The sequence below is a fragment of the Aulostomus chinensis genome, chromosome 3, assembly GCF_037954235.1.
Source record: "Aulostomus chinensis isolate RoL2024-O1b breed Wild chromosome 3, RoL_Achi_v1.0, whole genome shotgun sequence".
NCBI lineage: Eukaryota > Metazoa > Chordata > Actinopteri > Syngnathiformes > Aulostomidae > Aulostomus > Aulostomus chinensis.
This window is the reverse complement of record NC_141322.1, coordinates 7,477,622-7,497,451: the sequence shown is the minus strand read 5'-3', so window position 1 is coordinate 7,497,451 and position 19,830 is coordinate 7,477,622. Positions and strand designations below refer to the sequence as shown.

The window sequence follows — 19,830 nt, the reverse complement described above, 5'->3', positions numbered from 1 at the left end:
CAGCTACCGGCAAAGGTAGCTGAGGCAGGCACTCCAAGTGTATGTATCTCAGTATCTCTGGATTACCAGTGGCATCTAGGAAAGACTAGATGACAACCGAGAAAGGTCGGTGACGCTGGAGAGACAGCTGACCTCCAGGAAAGACTGGCGTGGGCTCGCAGGACTAGCAATCCTGTGGGAAGCACTCGCAAGAGGGCACCAACCCAAGCTACGAATAAACAAAATGAGCAATACCCCCAGAGTCTCCCGAGAGGGGGGGAGGAAGAGAGACTCAACGGGACGGACACACCGATATTGGCTAGGACAAGGAACACAACTATGAGAAAGCTAAAGCAATCAACACTGACCGGAGAGGAATTCGTCATAAGGTGCCATTGCGGCAAAGTTTGCAAAAGCACCAGAGGGCTCAAGCAACACCAGAGCAGGTCCAGGTGTGGAACATCAGCAGCTCAAGTACAGCGCACAGACCTTTGGTCTGGTCAGACGATGGAGAACCCCAGCCAGGAAGCACCCCACAGTGCTGAAGTTCTCTCCGCACTTGAGCAGCCCCAGCAGCAGGGACCAGTCCACACGAATCCTCCCCCATTCACCCCAATCCACTCGGCAAGGAGAGACAGAATCAAATGGCCAAACATGTCAGACAACAACGCATGGATGCAGCTCGATGACGACCTTGATGGCATCCTGGAAGCAACCTCATCAGGGCCAGTGCATAAGAAGGTTGACGCAATCACCACCATAGCGTACAACCTCTCTAAGGAACGGTTTGGAACAGTGGAACGGAAAGGACAGTCACAACTGCAGAAGGAACCCAACAGAAGGGAGAGGGAGATCCGCCGCCTGAGGAGTGAGATAAAGGCACTCAACAAACGGTTCAAAGCCGCCTCACCAACTGAGAAAGAGGGCATCGGAGACCTAACAAGAAGACTGCGGGAACAACTATGTAAAAGCAGGAGGGCAGAACATCTGCGGCAGCAACGGCGGAAGAAAGAAAAGAGGCGAGCACAGTTTGTCAAAGACCCATATGGCTTCACAAAGACTCTTCTTGGCCAACAAAAATCTGGCACACTCTCCAGCTCAAGGTCGGAGGTGGAAGAGTTCCTTGTGGAAGCACACAGCGACCCCAATAGGAGTCAGGGTCTGGGAGCAAACTGCAACATCTGCAGACCTGCGAAACCGACGACGGAGCTGAATGTGAAGGAACCCACCTGGCAGGAAGTTCAGGACATCGTCCGCAAAGCCAAATCTTCAGCTGCCCCCGGCCCAAGTGGTATACCCTATAAGGTGTACAAGAAATGCCCAAAACTTCTCCGGAGGTTATGGAAGAGCATGAGGAAGATCTGGGCCAAGGGTACAATTCCACCAAGCTGGAAACTGGCAGAGGGATGTTTTGTTCCAAAAGAGGAAGGGTCTTCCACAATCTCCCAATTCAGGACAATCTCACTCCTAAATGTTGAGTGTAAGATCTTCTTCTCAGTGTTGGCTAGGAGGATCACCACTTACATGACGCAAAACCACTACATCAACACATCCATCCAGAAAGGTGGCATCCCAGGCTTTTCGGGTTGTCTGGAACACACCTCGGTGATCAGCCAATTGATCTGAGAAGCAAAGCAGAAGAGAGGGGACCTAACAGTTGTCTGGTTGGATCTCGCAAATGCTTACGGGTCAATCCCACATGACCTCATCCAAGAAGGACTTGACCACTATCACATCCCAGTGGTGATTCGGGACATGATCACCAGCTATCTTGCTGGGTTTAAACTCAGATTTACATCAGCCCTATTTACTACCAACTGGCTGGACCTCCAAAAGGGGATTCCTACAGGGTGTACCATCTCCCCCATCTTGTTCATTTTAGGAATGAACATATTGATATCCACAGCAGAGGATATAACCCGGGGCCCTAAACTGGAGTCAGGAATTGTCCAGCCTGTGCTACGTGCGTTCATGGATGACATCACAATAACAACTGTGACCCATGTCCAGGCAAGATGGGTATTGGAAACCCTGGGCAGTGTTGCCTCATGGGCAGGGATGCTGTTCAAAGCCAGCAAGTGCAGGCGATTGGTTATAAAGAAGGGCAGAGTTACCAGCAAGTTTAGCCTCAAAGTTCAGGGTGAGGTCATTCCATCCATCGAAGACAATCCCATAAGTGCCTGGGGAAGTGGTTCAATGCGTCACTGACAGACGGTGCCAATGTTGCTGCGGCTGTGAAGCAGACCGAGGAGTGGCTGAGAAAGATAGATAAATCTTTACTTCCGGGTAAGTTCAAGACCTGGCTGTATCAGCATGGCCTGTTGCCCAGGCTCCTCTGGCTCTTCACCGTCTACGAGTTCTCCATGACTACTGTAGAGGCCATTGAGAGAAAGACCAACAAACATGTAAGACGATGGCTGGGCATTCCCCCAAGTTTCTCTTCAGTCGGCCTTTACATCCGGTCTGGGCAGCTACAACTCCCCTTGTCAATGGTTGTGGAGGAGTTCAAGGTGGCGAAATGCAGAGTTGTGCTGAGCATGAGCGAGTCCAACGACCACCTGGTGAGGCAAGCAGGTGTCACAACCAGGTCCGGGCGCAAGTGGGCTGCTGACAAAGCCGTGGAGTAGGCGGTGAGCTCACTAAAGCTGCGAGACATCATCGGCAACCAATGCATCCACCGGCAAGGCCTTGGCTCTGTCCATTTCCAAACGTGGGGAAGTGCAAATGCAAGGACCAGGCGAGAGATGGTGCAAGCGGAAGTCCGGAGCAAGGAACAGGAGAAGCGGCTAGCCAGGGCAGTGGAACAAGGTTCTCAGGGAGCTTGGACAAAATGGGATTTGCCCAAGCGCAAGGTCACATGGCAAGAACTGTGGTGAGTGGAGCCGTACCGTATCTCCTTCCTCTTGAGGTCCGTGTACGATACCTTACCTTCACCAGCACATCTGCACACATGGGGACTGAGAGAGGATCCACTCTGCAAGCTCTGCAGCCAGAGGGGGACTTTGGCTCACATACTGTCCGGGTGCAAAACAGCCTTAACCCAAGGGCGGTATAGGTGGCGCCACAATAAAGTCCTCCTCTCACTTGCAGACACTATCGAGCGGGAGAGATGCAAGAAGAGGCCAGCGGGCACAACCACAGCAAGAGCTATCACCTTCCTTGAGGAAGGAGCTAGGCCTACCTTGACCGTAAGAAGAAAGCCCAACATTCTTCAGACGGCAAGTTCCTGGGAGATGAGGGTCGACGTGGGGAGGAGACTGCAGTTCCCGGAGGTGGTTCAAACAACCCTCCGGCCAGACATTGTGCTGTGGTCAACCAAAGACCAGAAGATAATTCTGGTTGAACTAACAGTGCCATGGGAGGAAGGCTGTGAAGTGGCCCATGAGAGGAAGACCTCAAAATACCAGCCCCTGATCCAAGACTGCAGAGACAGGGGCTGGCAGGCATGGCTGTTCCCGGTGGAGATCGGGTGCAGGGGCTTCCCAGCCAAGTCGGCTTGGCATTTGATGTCAGCTCTGGGCCTGGATGAGCGGAGCAAGAAGCACGCTGCTCGTAGGATGGGGGAGGAGGCGGAACGCGCCTCGTGTTGGTTATGGAGCAAGCGAGAGGAGGAAGGCTGGAGGTCAGGAGAAGGTGAGCAGTGAGCTGGCCACTCACTGCTGGCTCACCAACCAGAGAGTATTGTGGTTGAGGGCCGAAACACTCAGTGAAGGTTGTGTACCACCTGATGACACCCGCTCCTGGCCAAAAGCCACAGCTCCCGGCAAAGGTAGCTGAGGCAGGCACTCCAAGTGTATGTATCTCAGTGTCTTACTGCAAACTAGATGTTGCCATTCATCTGGATTCATGTCATGATTGTAAAATAATATATTTTATCAGTTTCAAGATACTGATACCCAGCATAAATGGGCTGCAATAAAAACACTGTCACAGTCATTTGGTCATCTGACAGCAGAAACAGAGAGTTATGCAGAGCAAACCAAGATTATGGCGAATTGGTCTGCATTCAATCAGTGATAACAGAGAGCAGGAGTATGGGTGGAGGTTGAATGCTGAGAACTCTGCAGCTGCAGCAGACCACCAGGGCTGTGTGGTCACCCAGACCAGAACTTTCTGGCAGCTCTAACTTCCTCATTGAATAGTTTAAATAAAGATCCTGCTGATTTAAAAGCATAGCTGTTGTCACTCAACCACAATATGAGTGTTGTTATGCAAGATGATGTTGCAACCATAGAATAATGAGCATTCAGCAGGTAGTGGTTCTCCTCTATACTGGTGTTTCAGAAAAAGGGTTGAAAGATAACATCACTGTAAACAGGTCCATAAGAATTTGCCAATATTTTATTTCTCCAAACCAAGTCTTGGGGTGAAAGCACAACTAGATGTTTTAGAACACATTTAGTTTTACTGTAATCAACACTGAACTAGTTTCCTTCACAATGAAAATTTGAAATACATTGATACATTGTACTCAGCTATCATATTGCATTTACCAGTCTTGATGCAACTCATGATGCAATCCCTACCAATGTATAATTCATTTTTTCTCTTAATAAGTGTTGGAAATAGTAAAGAAAATCATCACAATATGTTACAATATCACAGTTCATATTGAATCTCAATACATGTCAAGTACCTTCATAGTTGATATTAATATCAGCTCACACTGTAATTTGCAATGCATTCTGGGAGAGAAAAAAAACGTCATTACTGTAATTTAAGAGAATATCATTATTTACAGCAGTTTACTGTAAATTAGAAAAGAGCAGTACATCTTGGGAAGGTGACGAGTGCGGGGAAAAAGACAAGGGGAACACAGCTAGGATTTCTTTTATTTTCTGACAAAAGTTTGTTCATGAAACTTATGATTAATTTCACCTTTGGAGCGCATCTGTGTGTCTCTGCCACAGACACGGCCGCACTACTACTTGCTCAGCCTCTTGTGTCCAGAGCTACATTGAGATAAGACAACCATCCACTGAATAAGTAACCATTTTTCTGACGTTAAACACCAACATGTTAGGCCATGGCATAGCAATATCCCTGTCCAGGAAATTAAATGGAAAGCTTTTCTCCAGTTTAATTGTATAATAATTGCCTTTAGAACAGTGTTATAACAAGGTTGTTGAAAAGCTTGAGGCTTTTCTTGAAGAGCATGGTAGAAACATCATGGAGTTCTTCAAATAAGCCCAACAGATGATGACATAAAGGCTGTTGTGTACAGGACTGACTCCAGTGTGACTGCTTCAAACATCGTGCCTGCTCTAATGGCACACTTCAAGGAGCCACTGGATGCCCTTATCATGGATACTGATGTAAGATTATCTTTGTTGCAGTGTCTGTTTTACACAACAGTATTTCATTTGTTCCAATTTTACACTATCTTTATATTAGGTCTTTTCTATTGTTCTAAAATTCTAGTGCAGTATATTCAGTATTTAACACGCATCTGCAAGATTCCATACTTTTACTCATGCTTTTTTGTAAGGTGTCTGTCAAGCTAAAGACATAAAGGAGATCTTACATTTTTTGAAAGTTATCTTTCCAGTGGTGTACTCACAAAGATTTGGAAAAAATTACACTTTGTTTGCTTTGGACCTCAGTAAAAGTATTATGGCAAGAAAGCATTTGCAAAAAAAATAAATAAATAAGGAGCGATAATAAAACCGAAGGACCATCATCTGATTGATGACGTACTCTTTGACTCTAATAAAATCTACACAGAAATCAGTGGAAAGCAGACCCTCATCCTCAGCCAGGCCGGAGCCTATCCTAGCGAGAGGCAGGGTTCACCCTGGACAGGTCGCCAGTCCATTGAAGAGCCAACACATAGAGACAAACAACCATTCACACTCACATTCATACCGATAGTCAATTTAGAGTACCAATCAGCCTAGTCCTCAACTGCATGTCTTTGGACGGTGGGAAGAAGCCGGAGTACCCAGAGAGAACCCATGCAGGCACGGGGAGAACATGCAAACTCCACACAGAAAGATCCCGCGCCCGAGACGTGGCTCGAACCCGGAACCTTCTTGCTGTGAGGCGACAGTGCGAACCACTGCACCACCGTGCAGCCTTACTAAAACTCATTTCCTCAAAACCTTAAACACAAATCCAAAAATTCAAACAACTTTAACAAAACCCCGGACTTTTCTATCAAAATCAAACTATCACCTCAAAAACAACAGTGTGTTCAGATCACACACACAGAAAGTAAAAGACGTTCACCACAGAGCGTCTGTTAGACACTACATAAAATAATTAAAGACAGCACCTGGTGAACAGAAATTGTTTATTATAAATGCATTTAGCAAAAAAATATTGTAGTCAAAGTTATATCTACATTCAGCACTGTCATAACAAAAACTAAATTGCACATTACTGCTCAATCAAAGTCACTGAGATTCATTCTCCAACCTCATGTCTTTGTGCAGGGTCCAACCTGAGGACTTCATCCACATCACTGGCAATTATTTCCCTTACCAGACATTGGGGGGAAAACCTTCTGGTGGGCCAAACCCAGCCTTGATGATGCCGCAGTTATATTATCACAGACCTGTTCCATTCCCTCCAATAAAGTTTGTCCTGGTGTAAGGCTGTCGGTCATAGAGCTTCCACCACCACCACCACGCAGAGAAAGGCTGGAGCCTATCCCAGCAGCCTTTGGGCAAGGGGCAGGGTACACCCTGGACGGGTCACCAGTCCATCACAGGGCCAACATATATGACAGACAACCATTCAAACCAAGGACATGGTGTACAATAGTTTCCCAAGTGTTATTGGTGATGAATGTTCTGTCCTCCTTAGCCTCTTCCTCGTCCTTGTCTTCCTTGTCCACCACCTTTCACACAAACTGCCTTGTTTCTGTCCATTTTAGATGGATGCATATGTGCCTCCTGTGCACTCTGAATGGACTTTATCCTGCCCAGTTGGTCTGATCACATCAATAGAGGTTTGGCCAAAACAGTGTTTGCTTGAACAAAATTTTGTTAAAGCAGCTGGTGCTTTGGTTCAGAGAATGGGATTTAGTGTTTTAGTGATCGAGGACAAAAAAAGTGATAAGTATGATTTTGTGTAAATATTTTGTCAAATTCAAAAATTCTAAATTTGTTGTACAAGGAGACTAAAGTCTCATGGTAAATCTTGATAACAGAAATTATCAAGAAGCTTCAGTTACAATAGAAAAATTGTCTACCTTTTCCTGAGCCTCTTGCTGGCCTCAGCAGCACTCTTCATCTGAAGAATGTTTTGGCTATGGTAGAGCAAAAGTGGCTCTCAAAGTCATCCAGCTCTCCAGGTATTTCTCATTGTTTTTCTGTACTCACCATAGAACTCATCTTCTCATTCACGTTTTGATCTCAACTTTCATGAAACACTTCCTTTGCACTCATGCTGGCAGACTGTGGAATGCTGCTGCTGCTGCTATTCTGTGCCGGCTACACAGGGATGTTCTCCAGTGCATATTATGAACTGTTTGAAGGTCAGTTTTTAATGTATCACTGATAATAAAGTCAACATCAGAATTCTCAGTAATTACACATAAGGCCTCAATAATGGAATATGTTGTGATGTTAACATTTTATTAAGTAAAATAAATAAATGTGACAGCTTGGCTCAAGCCCTTTAATCTGAATTTTCAAATCTTCAAAAAACAATTGAGGCTCTGGAAAGACACATATAGATCATTTGTCCAGCTAGGAATTAAAACAACAAAACAATCTTTGAATATGATGATGCAGTTAATTCAGGGTGGGAGAGTCAAAACAAAAATGGTGGTCCTCAGGAATTATTTCACTTTTTTATGGTTTTAGTAAACTGTATATACTATACAATGACAGTGTATACCCCATCCTGCTTGATGGAACAAGGGAAAAATTGTTTTTGATGTAACACTAAAAAAAACAAGATGTGATCAGCACCTTTTGCGTATTGGTACAATTATGTAAGGGTATTGTTTCAGAAAAGGTCTGGTCACGGCCAAGTAAGTTTTTGACCAGGTTGCTAGGTTAATCATGTTGAAGAAATATCCTTCAAAATGCTCCACAGATTTTATCCAGTTAATCATTATTTGAAGAGGCTCAAGAAAAACATTAATATGAATTGGTGGTTAACTGGTCCATTTATCTGGGACTTGTCTGGGCACAAAACCAATATGGAGTCAATTGACCCTTCGCTATGCCATGCCCTGAAATGCAGACTACTCAATCAAGCAGAGGTCTGTCAAGCTTTCACTGCCGTCTTGCATTGACTCCAATTAAAACAAAATTTTAGATTTTCTTCATTGTCAAGTATGTTTTGTGGACTTTTAGCAAGTTACTAAAAAAAAAAACTTAATGACATACTGTTCCCTTTTCTACACTCCCTCCTGTCTTTCTTGTCTTTCTTTGCATTCATGACTGTCAGACTTCCTCTTGGAAAGCTGCAGCAGAGACATGATGTGGGCAAGATGACACTAGCTCTGTCTGCGGACAATGTTACACGCATACTTGATTGTCTAGTCTGCAGGCTGGGCTGCTGTTCACCTCAGAACTAATGATGAGCTTTGGTTAAACAATGTCACCATAGTGTGGCAGCCTTGTCTAATATTTGGCCATAGTATTGGAAACTTCGAACTGGACTCCAACATGGTCAGATCTTTTCCAGAATTCTCATGTTTGATGAGAACTGACCTGAAGACATCTACAAGCTGCATTTAAATCATAGAGTACCCCCTCATGGTTACAGGAAATAAGTCCCATGTAACATACTGTATATCAAAATACAAGGTTTCTTGAAGTGATGTACAGCAACATTATACATAGTATGTGTCCATTCTTTAGTGTTGCCTAATGGGTATATGAAGAGATATTTGCACATGATATTCATACACGAGAGGTTCACAATATTACATATTCTTTTTAATATAGTTGAATATGTAGTAGAGTCATAAACATAAACAAAAACTATAATTATGCTAATGTGCAGTGGTCAGCACTGTCGCCTCACAGCAAGAAGGTTCCTGGTTCGAGCCCTGGCTTGGGCACAGGATCTTTCTGTGTGGAATTTGCATGTTCTCTCTTTGCCTGCGTGGGTTCTCTCCAGGTTCTCCAGCTTCCCCCCACAGTCCAAAGATCCCTTACGATGCCAACCTATGCAAGTTGAAGATATCCTAGATATGAGGTGACTGTTCACGGTACTATAGGTTGTACAGGCTCCTGAGCTACCTAAAAGTGGACAACAATCACTGTTTCTGTCCAAGCTGGGATGTTAAGTAATCAAGTACGAGTTTGTTTCAAACCCAAGATATTGATAAGACCAGATTTTAATTGAGCTGTAACTAGAATTTATTCAGGGTTTGATAATAGTATGCCAGTCCAAAGAATAAATATTTGACTGAAATATATCTTTCAAATTAAGTGTTATAATTATACTTTAGCTCAAATCCTAGTTTGCCGGTTAGGGCACAAATGATCAACTGTAAATTTTCATCAGCACTCTTCTGCTTCAAAATGACATATCTGTCCCACATACAAATGTTAACAAAACACAACAAGCTACATCTGAATACAAATAAATCCTTGTGAAATGATCTCCTTGACTTTGTGACAATAATCTGAATCAGTCCAGTGTAAATGACTTTTACATATTCTCCCTTTAAATCTCAAGAAAGTAAAACATCTTCATCCTCAATTCAAAATCATTTTCCATGCAAGTGACTAAAATCCCACTGTGAACAGAAATAACAAAATAACAGCGGGTACCTAAGGAAATATTAAAAGGCTTTACAAGAACCTGCTATCTGGTTCAGCTAATGCCTGGTTGTAATGGCCATAAAGCTGCTCTTCCAGTTCTAACTCTTAAAGAGACAGTGTACACATCAATGCTGAACTTAACAAAATAATTTCAGCGCTACAGATACACCTTACAACAGAACAGAGGGACTTCTCTCCATCGATATCTTTCAACATTTGGAGCATTCCAAAATAAGTTCTGTCCAGGACCTGGTCTCACACTATTATAACAGATTGTTATATTTTAACATTTTGAAATATAACCAACAGGAAACCTCTATACAGGTGAAGTCCACCAGAGAAATTGCCCAAAATATGCAAAAGTACATTTTCACAAATTAAGCATAGTCAAACCAACAGAACTTTGACAAGTGACGCATTCACTGAGTAACAAAATATGTTTTTGTAATTTGTTAAAAAAAAAATTCTCTTGTCTTCATAGGTGGCCAACTATGTAACAGTAGCCACTTGCTCTGGTCACATCATCACAAAATGGGCATTTGTCCAAACTTTTCTTCAAACTCATGAATATGACTGTGTCTATTATACCATTCATTCTGCTTGTCTTGGCAAAAAATATATGAGTTAAGTCCTTCCTCAGGGATGAAGCTGTTGTTGGGTGACATGGTGCTGCTCCTACCCTGAAAGCCTCTTGTTCCTCAAGCAGCTGTCCTGAGCTCTGGCTGCAGATGGCCTCCTGAGGATGGAGAGTAGTGGATTAATGACAGTCACAACTGATGAACTCATTAGTGATAACTCTAAAGGTCTTCTACATCTCTAAAGGTTACCCCGGCTTCCTCCCACTGTCCAAAGACATGCAAAGGACTAGACTAATTGAACACTCTAAATTTTCTGTCTTTATGACCTCTTTTCTATTTTTTTTTTTTTGCCAATTTCCCCCATGTGGGAAAAATAAAGGTTTATCTTATCTCATCTAATCTTAAAGTGTGACTGTGAGAGCCAATGGTTGTCTGTCTATATGTGTTGGCCCTGCGATGGACTAGCGACCCATCCAGGGCCAACCCTGCCTCTCGCCCGAAGGTAGCTGGGATAGGTCCCCCCCCCCCCCACACACACACACACACACACACTACCTTTAACAGGATAAGCAGTAAAAAAATGGATGGACGGATGGACGCCTGTTTCTTCACTCACTCCCAGATTCGGGTCAGTGAGTCAAAAAACATCAGTGTCTTTTAAAAAGGTTCTCCTGCTAAACCCACAATCTTCCCAGGAGAAAGGCAGGTCTGTTAAATCCTCTGCTGTGTCCATATTTTGGTTGGATTTTTCTGTCATGTGAGGCAGTGGTTGCAAGTACAGAGAAGGGAGTGCAGGCAGGACTTGAAATAAATGGAGGTTTATTTACGAAAAACTCAGTGACCGGTACATGTAAGGAGACACAATTGACCAACAAAAATTAACATGACAACAAAACTCAGATACTCTTAGCTTAAGATGAAACAAGAAAAGGGTTTGAGAGCACAAGGGCATGGAAGGAGCTGATCGAGTAAGAGACACTAGGAGCAGGGCAGTGACAGATCAGGATGGGCTAATTGACAAGACACAGGTGAAGCACTCAAATAGGTGAGAAACTGACAAATACTGGAAGAACAACCAAAATAAAACAGGAACTAAACATTTGTGAACTAAAATAGCTATAAAAATATAAGTCCATCACTGAAAACTAGACTTGGCCCAGGTGGGACCATGACAGGCACCATTTTATATAGTTCTGGTCCAATTCTTAAAATGCCTGCTTCAAATCTGCAATCTATTTTTGATGAGTCCTTATTGAATTTAAGCTTATCTTGAACCCTGACAAAAATAAATGCATGCTGTTCTCAAGGTTCCACGGAACTGATGACAGTATAAGGATTTATACTCTACAGAATATGCAAATTGAAATAGCTGATTCTTATAAACACCCAACTAAAAAGCTAAAAGGGAAAAGTTGCTTCTGTTCAGAACAAAAAAAAAAGAAAAAAGAACTTGTTTCTGGCTTAGTAGCTGAAAGATCATTGTAAAATCAACAGTAATGTCTGTTTTGGATTATGCAGATGTGCTATATAAGCATGCCTCATAACGTTCTGAAACAACTTTGATGCAGTATTTCATAGTGCCCTATGTGTGATTACTGGTGACAGGTTTCTTACCCATCAATGTTAAAAAGTGAGTTTACCTTCCCTTGCCATTCATAGAAAGAAACACAGTCTTTTATTTATCTACAAAGCTTTGTCTGGCAAGCTTCCTTCATAATTGTCGTTGCTCCCACGTGCCAGTAGTTTGAGGTTTCATACTTATAATCACACTTCAGACTAGACTCACTGTGTATGAACACAAAGGCAGGGAAGAAAGCCTAAATTTTTTATGCCCATGAAAGTGAAATAGACGACAGGGCTCTCTTCAGCTGAACAAGCTGCTTTCCACAGGAGCTGCACCTGCTGTTTTTGTTGTTTATATTTATTGTACAGTTTTTATTTATGTGCAGTAATTTCTAACAGAATTTTGTCAGATTTTGTGATGTTGTAATCAGAGCGCATTAATAAATAAAGTTTTTTCCATTCACTTCAATTCAATCCGTTAGCTGGCCTACCAAGAAGAGAATGCTGCCCACGTGTAACCTGCAAGAACATGAAAGAAAATGCTGCAGCCAGCAAAACCCCCACACTTCTCCACTTCTTCTGCCTTGACTATTTACAAATAGGCTATTACTATGAGTACATGTGTTTATCATAGGAAAACTGTTGTGCTGACACTTAAGATTAATCCAACAGAAACCATGAAATTCTACAATGGGATTTATTGTAAAACATATACAATACCACGTAAAATGGAGCAGCCTGAGCAGGGATGCACTACTACAAGCCACAGTACAAACAATAAAGTACACAATATGTACATATTGTGTTGTGGTGGTTGTGAATGATATGCAAATTATTACCTTACATTACGTGACAGACTTTCCACTAATGTGGGTTTAATGTTTGATCATCCTGTAAAATCATGAACCTGTGCAAGTTTGTGTGTGTGTCTGTATGTTGTGTGTTTGTGTGTGTGTGTGTGTGTGGGGGGGGGGGGTGTTATATGTGCATGTGTGTCCATCTGCAGCCCTGTGATGATGCTGTGAGGATGCTGAGCCAGCAGCTCTGCATCTAATACACACAGACAAATGTTAGATCACAAGCAGTGTTTTCATGATCATGCAATGTTGGTGTTGAGGAAATATTTAATCATTGTGGTTATATGTATTGAATGATGGTGTGATGGTATACATGGATATACACCTGTCTTGTCAGCATTACGTGATGTCATTGGGGTGAAGCTCAAGTGCAATGGGTGCTCACATCATGAACGGCCCAAATGTATTTGAGGTGTTATCATTAGTCACACTTGCAACAAAAAGGCCCTTTTAAACCTGTTTGCACCTAGTCATTGGGGATCACAGGTACCAGCCGGCTAGCTGTTATGGGCTGGATGGTCATGACCCCATGTGGGGTAAATGGAGGTAAATGGAGGTGATCATGCTGAAAGAGTCAAGTCAAGTTAATTTTATTGGTATAGCCCCAAATCACAACAAAAGTTATCTCACAACACTTTATAAGTAGAGCAGGTCTAGCACCACATTCCTTCAATGAATTTACACCCAACAATTCTGGTTGGGGGAAAGAGAGCAGGAGTGCAGGGCAGACACAAAGAAAGATAATGGAGAAAGACATACAGAGGGAAAGAGAGGGGCAGAGATAAAGAGGAAGAGAAAGGGGAAAAACTGATGGACTAACGGGGACATGAACAGGTGATGCTAAGGGTGGCAGTTTGAGCCTCTTCAGGTCTGTAGCCTCCTTCAGCAGCAGCATAAGTCAGGGATCTGGGAAGTGAGGAAGCACAAAGGCTCCAGAGAAGAAGATGAGTTAGTGACACGTATGAGTATAGGAGGAGAGAGAAGCCCAGTGCACCGTGGTAGATCCCCCAACAGTCTCCCCCATACTTATACAAAAATGTGAAAACGTAGTAAAAAATCATAAAATACAGGCAGATGGAAAAGACTAAAAAAACAGACAGGGCCACACACTTCCAAACGTCCAAGAGTAATGATTGAGAAGGATTTTGTTTGTCTTATCTCAATTTTGTTTTTAATAATGATGCCACTAATTGTCCTTTGAGGAAGGGAGTTTGTCTGCAAATATTAAAAATCTGAAAAAGCCATTATAATGTCAAACCAAGAGTACTGCATATAATGCCTGGAATTCTTTGGCTTTTAGAACTCCTATATTTCTCATCTAAGAGTATTTTACAAAGCATTTTAATATCAAAATCAGTTTATTAATCTGTGAAAAGTTAAGGGAAGATAAAAAGACTCCTAAATCACTTAGAATCATAACATAGCTTCTGCTGCTGGCACTCCACTTCATAATCACACCAACATCACAGAATTTCTGCTCCCCTGCTCCCCTCTGATGCTCGACAACCTGATCAATCTCAGCAGAATTTGACACAACTATCCACTTTATCCTCCTCACACGCCTTCAAACCACCTACAGTATCCATGGCACCACCTTCCCCTGGATCGCCTGGATGGATGGATGCCAGATGATCTTAATTTTCAATCTTATGCCAAAATTTTCGCTGCTAATCGGTGCTGGAGCCCTAACAACTGAGGAGTAATTTTACCAGACCCCTCCCCCTTATCATGTAAATACTGCCCCCTTTGCTACATGATCTAAATTGCTACTGTTTCACCAACATTGTACCTACAGATTAGAGCCGAGCCCTATCTCATGAAGTGTCATTTGACCTGGGATTAAATGCCGATGGAAACCTTTCACACAGTAGAAAAAAAAGCAAGATGTTAGTGGGTGTTCATTTTGAATGTGCAATTACATGATGTGCTGCCTGTTTTTCCCTAACTCTAAAATTTTTTTTCCTGTTGTCTAAATCTTGGCAAAAATTTGCTGGTGGATCATCACAAACACTCACATACATCATTTAAGTATGAGGACATGTTACAATGGACCAAAAGTTACACAAAAGGGGTAACATTACTAGCAGTTAAAAAGTGTTGTATGTTCACATTGATGCAGTGTAGCCAAATAAAGTCCATACCAGTGGGATGACTTGTCACTGGAGGTATGCTCTACTGAGGTGGAGGTTTGCTGTAGAGCTGAAAGTCCTGATGACGTTTACTCCAAGTCCACCTCTCCCGTGAAAGTGTAGGCTTCATAGTGTTGCCATGTAGAACATTCTCTCTCCATGGCTGAAGGACAGCAAACAAAAATATTATTAAAAACACAACCACCCTTCACCCCAAACAGCTGAGTGTAATAAATGATTGTGTGGTCCAGATAACTGAAGAAACAGGAAGGTTATCATTTCTATAAATATTATAGATTTCTGCCTTTGAACTCAGGGTATTTAGTTAGATTGATGAGTGACATCACCTTCCTAAGCTCCTCCACTCGTGCCTCATCTGGTTGTCTGGGGTGTACGTGGGATGTGTCACTGCTCGTTACCCAGATTGCAGAGTCCCTGGAATCCCTGGAGTCCCTTTGAGATTTCACTTGGCCTGGTTCAACTGTTGCACTGAGATACTGCTGACTGTAAGTGAACTTCCTGCCTGGCACCTGGAGATATGGACATAGGTAATAGACATATGTTGGCTTATCTATGCTAAATTCAACAATAAGGCTGGCCATATTTGATATTCTTCTTATTGTTAATAAATCTTGTGAAAAGATTAAAACTAGAAAAAATGACATGAAGGAAGCAGCATGATGTGCTACAGCAGTCTCCCAAGCCTGGCAGGGGCAGAGGGTGAAATGGGGAAAAAAAGAAGATCAGCTGCAAGTACTTGTGGGAAATGGAGGTAAGATGGAGGTAAGTATGATCAGCTTCTTCCTGGATGACACATGAGTTCCTTGACCCAGAAATCTCCACAGTTTTTGGGAGAAGATCCATCAGCAACCTTCAGGCATGCTCAGGCACATGGTCACTTAATGCAAATTTAGCCTCTCCCAAAGCAGGTGCACTTGGAGGTGCAATCATGAGCTGAAACATCTAACTGCAGCTATCAAGTCTTAGAGAACACCGACCAATGCTATTCTCCAAGAAGCATAAAGTGCAACTCCTAAAACAAGACGGCGAGAGAAGGACCAAGAAAGTTTTTTCCATTGGCCAAAAGTGGACAGCATGAGGTGCCTTGTGCTAGGAAATGCTTGGAAATGTAGACTAGTGGGTTACAATCCTATCAGCTATAGTTACCAACACCCCAAGACCAGAACTGGTAATGTGGACCAATGCTCTGCACACTGTATACTTTGTAGACCACACAATATGGGGGTGGGGGGGGGGGGGGGGTTCCGGCAGATTAGGGAAAAAATAGGAAAAAAGAGTCTGGGGTATACAGATATCAAAGCTGATGCAGAACAGCAAGGCTCTCTATATCTAAGGCCTTCATTAGCCATGATCCTAATGATATATTGAGCTAAGTGCATGGTCTAACCTTGGCCATCTCTTTGTGGAGCAGATGCTTAGCTTGCTCCTTTGAGTTGTAGGTCTGGATGCTGTAGATGTGTACTGGTCTGTCTGGAGCCGGTTCCATCAGTAGTACAGTGGGCTGTTTATTCTGTAACTGCTCACTGTCATCTTCCACCTTTTTAATATTATCCTGAAATATAATAAAACATGAGTGACTCTAGGATTTAGGATGGATTATTGGAATATTCATCCATCCATCCCTTATGCCTGATCACAAGCTAGAGAAACTGCAGAACAAATGTGCTTTAAAATTCTGGATAAAAAAAGCAAATCCAATTCCATCAGTGTAATATGTTCAAGAAGTATAACATATTCAGTTTTGATAGTTTCAGGTTTTATTCAGATGTGTATGTTGTTTAAAAGATTAAATATGTCCCTCCTCCTCTATCAGAATTATTGACATTACACATAAACAGTATTGCGGGGTGGGACGGTGGTGCAGTGGTTAGAGCGCTGTTGCCTCATAGCAAGAAGGTTCTGGGTTCGAGCCCCGGCTGGAACAAAGGGTCTTTCTGCGAGAGGTTTGCATGTTTTCCCTGTGCCTGCATGGGTTCTCTCCTGGTACTCCAACTTCCTCTCACAGTCCAAAGACATGCAAGAAGGCTAATCAGACACTCTAAATTGACCATAGGTGTGGCTGTGAGAGCCAATGATTTCCTGTCTTTACAGTATGTGTTGACCCTGAAATGGACTGGTGACCCACTCAGGGGGAACCCTGCCTCTCCTGCTAGGATAGGCTCCAGCCCCCACGTGACCCTTAACAGGATAAGCAGTAGAAAATGGATGCATGGATGGATGGAAAAACAGCATTGCCAGATCTACCAGGACGTCCTCAAGACTACATGAAACCAATGCCACATATTACAATTTGGTCCATCTGCCTTTTCATTTAAGGCCATTAATACTAGGTGTAATCTGATAATGTAGCCAAAATGTAATTTAAATTTTGTCTTTGCATACTGTTATTGTACCTGAATGTATTGACTGTCAAGGAATTACAGATGGAACAATGGATTACATGAGAAATTCCTTTTTTTATGTTGGGCTCTTTCCCTTCAAATGGGAGCGTGACAGTGTAATGAGACTGGTAATTATTTCCTCTCTCTTAACTAAGTGTGGCCAATTGGGGGCTAACAAATTAATTTCCCTGCAAAACTCACTGATTGAAAGTTTTAGAAGTAAATATCAGATCATTCATGAATGATTCTGCGGCCCACTATAAAGCTTAAACTCCACTGAGGGAGGAATAGGGCGAGTGGCTGCAATCTGCAGTTTCATCAGTTTCATCCATCACTGGATCACACGTACAGGCACACACACACACACACGCACGCACGTGCACGCACATGTTGCCGTTTAGGCTTACACACCTGAATGAAGTTTCTGGGCATCGTCTGCTGGTGGATGTGTTTCCATCTCAAGTATTCCCTGTTCTGTGTGTCCAAAGGTGGATGTCTTTTCATGCGTACAGGCCGAGTGGGCAGTTTCACCTCAGCGGCATCATTTTTCAGCTGTTCATCATATGTGCCGTATTCTTTGCTGATGCTGAGAATCATGGCAGATGAAGGCAAAAGATTGTACTGCACCACATCTTTGAGTGTCCTTGCCTGACAAAGCTGCCTTAACCTGGGAATAAGGAACATGTTTATAGAATTTAATGTTTGTTTCAATGGGTAAACTATGCAATTTATCTGATAATAGAGTCTAGCTTAGATAATATCCATGCAGTAGTTAGACACAAGGGTACGGAGCCCTTTAAAAGGGTGTTATCTTACTGTTATATTATCATATCAATGGAAAAAAAAGTGAGATAATTAAATGTCCAGCAGAAATAATTATTCTATGATGTATTGCAAGATGTCCATGAAATCAAGTCTAAATTAGAAATATTTTTGTCATAATGGGTATGAAAGATAACAGTTGTAGTTCAATTTAACATAGATTAGATCAGAATAGATTTGAGTCTCTAGCAAATATATTATGGAGTCCAGGAGGTGAAAAGCTTGGGAACCTAATGTATACAAGGATATCTAAACCTGGGGGCAGACAGGATGTCCTAGGGTGAATAATAAATCCAGAACATTCATAAATTATTTTTTTAGTATATCAACCTTTATACCCATTAACTGATTTATTCATTGATGGCAGACGCATCAATGATGGGCTCAGTGTTTGGTCAAAGACCATTTGAGAGGCTCTAGAGGAGCTGGGAATTAGACAAATCAATATTGATTTAAGATGGGTGGTGTTTTGTTTAAGTTTTTATACTGCATCTAGTAATATTGAGCAGACAGAAAATGCTAGTTTTTGTAAATTCTGAAAAATAAATAATGTTTTCTTCATTTGTGGCAAAAACCAGAATAATCTGATGGTGTATTTGTTTCAAAGGGTTTTTGGGGGGGATTTGGGACACTGAATAAAATTATTTTCACCAGGTAGTATTACTTACCAGAAATGCAACCCAAATCTAATATTAATGTTGCTCTGTGTCCACAGAACATTGTTTGCTATCACAAATCATAATGATATGTCAGTTTTGTTTCTAGAGAATCTCACAGCTGATAACTAGTGGCCGAAATTCTACTTGACAGCGAACCGCTGCGGTATTCTGTGATGTACAGTATGTACCATTTAGAGTGATTTTGATAAAATATACCTATAGACCGCTGCACGGTGGTGCAATGGTTAGCACTGTGGCCTCAAAGCAAGAGGGTTCCGGGTTTGAGTCCCAGCTCGGGATCTTTCTGTGTGGAGTTTGCATGTTCTCCCCATGCCTGCGTGGGTTCTCTCCGGGTACTCCGGCTTCTTCCCACCATCCAAAGACATACAATTGGGGACTAGGCTGATTGGACACTCTAAATTGACCATAGGTATGAATGTGAGTGTGAATGGTTGTTTGTCTCTCTATGTTGGCCCTGCAATGGACTGGCGACCTGTCCATGGTGTACCCCACCTCTCGCCCATTGACGCTGGGATAGGCTCCAGCCCCCCCCCCCCCGCGACCCTTAATGTAGGAATTAGCGGAAGACAATGGATGGATGGATGGATACGTATAGAAAACTATGTGGTTAGCACTGTCGCCTCACAGCAAGAAGGTCCCGGGTTCGAGTCCCAGCTTGGGCACAGGATTTTTCTGTGTGGAGTTTGCATGTTCTCCCCTTGCCTGCATGGGTTCTCTCTGGGTACTCCGGCTTCTTCCCACCATCCAAAGACATGCAATTGGGGACTAGGCGAACTGATACTCTAAATTGACCATAGGTATGACTTTGACTGTGAATGGTTGTCTGTCTATGTATGTTGGCCCTGTGATGGACTGGCAACCTGTCCAGGGCGTGGTCTATGTATGTACCTTGACAAAGCATGGAAGCTGGGGCCTTTCAAATAGACCTGTCTGACGATGGTCTCCAATGGCTCACGGAGAAAGATGGGCCTGAGGGCTACTGAGTCATAGATACGACGGAAGAAACTCAGGTTTGAATTGTAAAGGACTGTGACTTGCTCCTCCTCACTCCCACTTAGCCTGCAAAACATGAGACATATTGAAGAATTT

The 19,830-nt window shown here is 42.8% G+C and overlaps 2 protein-coding genes across 8 annotated transcripts in view; one reads left to right on the top strand and one right to left on the bottom strand.

The window, feature by feature from the left end:
* LOC147267535 (uncharacterized) lies at nucleotides 1-7,522 on the top strand. Of its 2 annotated transcripts, XM_086200598.1 has the most exons (3): nucleotides 1-3,612; nucleotides 5,204-5,294; nucleotides 6,414-7,522. In XM_086200598.1, the coding sequence occupies exon 1, from the start codon at nucleotides 319-321 to the stop codon at nucleotides 1,603-1,605; it is 1,287 nt and encodes a 428-aa protein (XP_086056724.1). In that variant the 5' UTR covers nucleotides 1-318; the 3' UTR covers nucleotides 1,606-3,612; nucleotides 5,204-5,294; nucleotides 6,414-7,522. The 2 variants fall into 2 exon arrangements, with proteins under 2 accessions (XP_086056724.1, XP_086056723.1); XM_086200597.1 differs by having other exon boundaries at nucleotides 1-5,294.
* Nucleotides 7,523-8,625: 1,103 nt separating this feature from the next.
* cfap92 (cilia and flagella associated protein 92 (putative)) overlaps nucleotides 8,626-19,830 on the bottom strand; it is a 20,612-nt gene continuing 9,407 nt past the window's right edge. For 3 of the 6 annotated variants that reach the window (XM_086198419.1, XM_086198414.1, XM_086198418.1), the window contains 5 exons: nucleotides 19,630-19,800; nucleotides 17,651-17,906; nucleotides 16,246-16,410; nucleotides 15,185-15,367; nucleotides 12,733-15,000 (listed from right to left, as the gene is read on the bottom strand). In XM_086198419.1, coding sequence (XP_086054545.1) covers nucleotides 14,881-15,000; nucleotides 15,185-15,367; nucleotides 16,246-16,410; nucleotides 17,651-17,906; nucleotides 19,630-19,800 — 895 coding nt within the window. In that variant the 3' untranslated portion in view covers nucleotides 12,733-14,880. Of the gene's footprint in view, nucleotides 10,447-12,732; nucleotides 15,001-15,184; nucleotides 15,368-16,245; nucleotides 16,411-17,650; nucleotides 17,907-19,629; nucleotides 19,801-19,830 lie in introns of those variants that run through there. The other 3 variants (XM_086198415.1, XM_086198416.1, XM_086198417.1) reach the window with 3 other exon arrangements.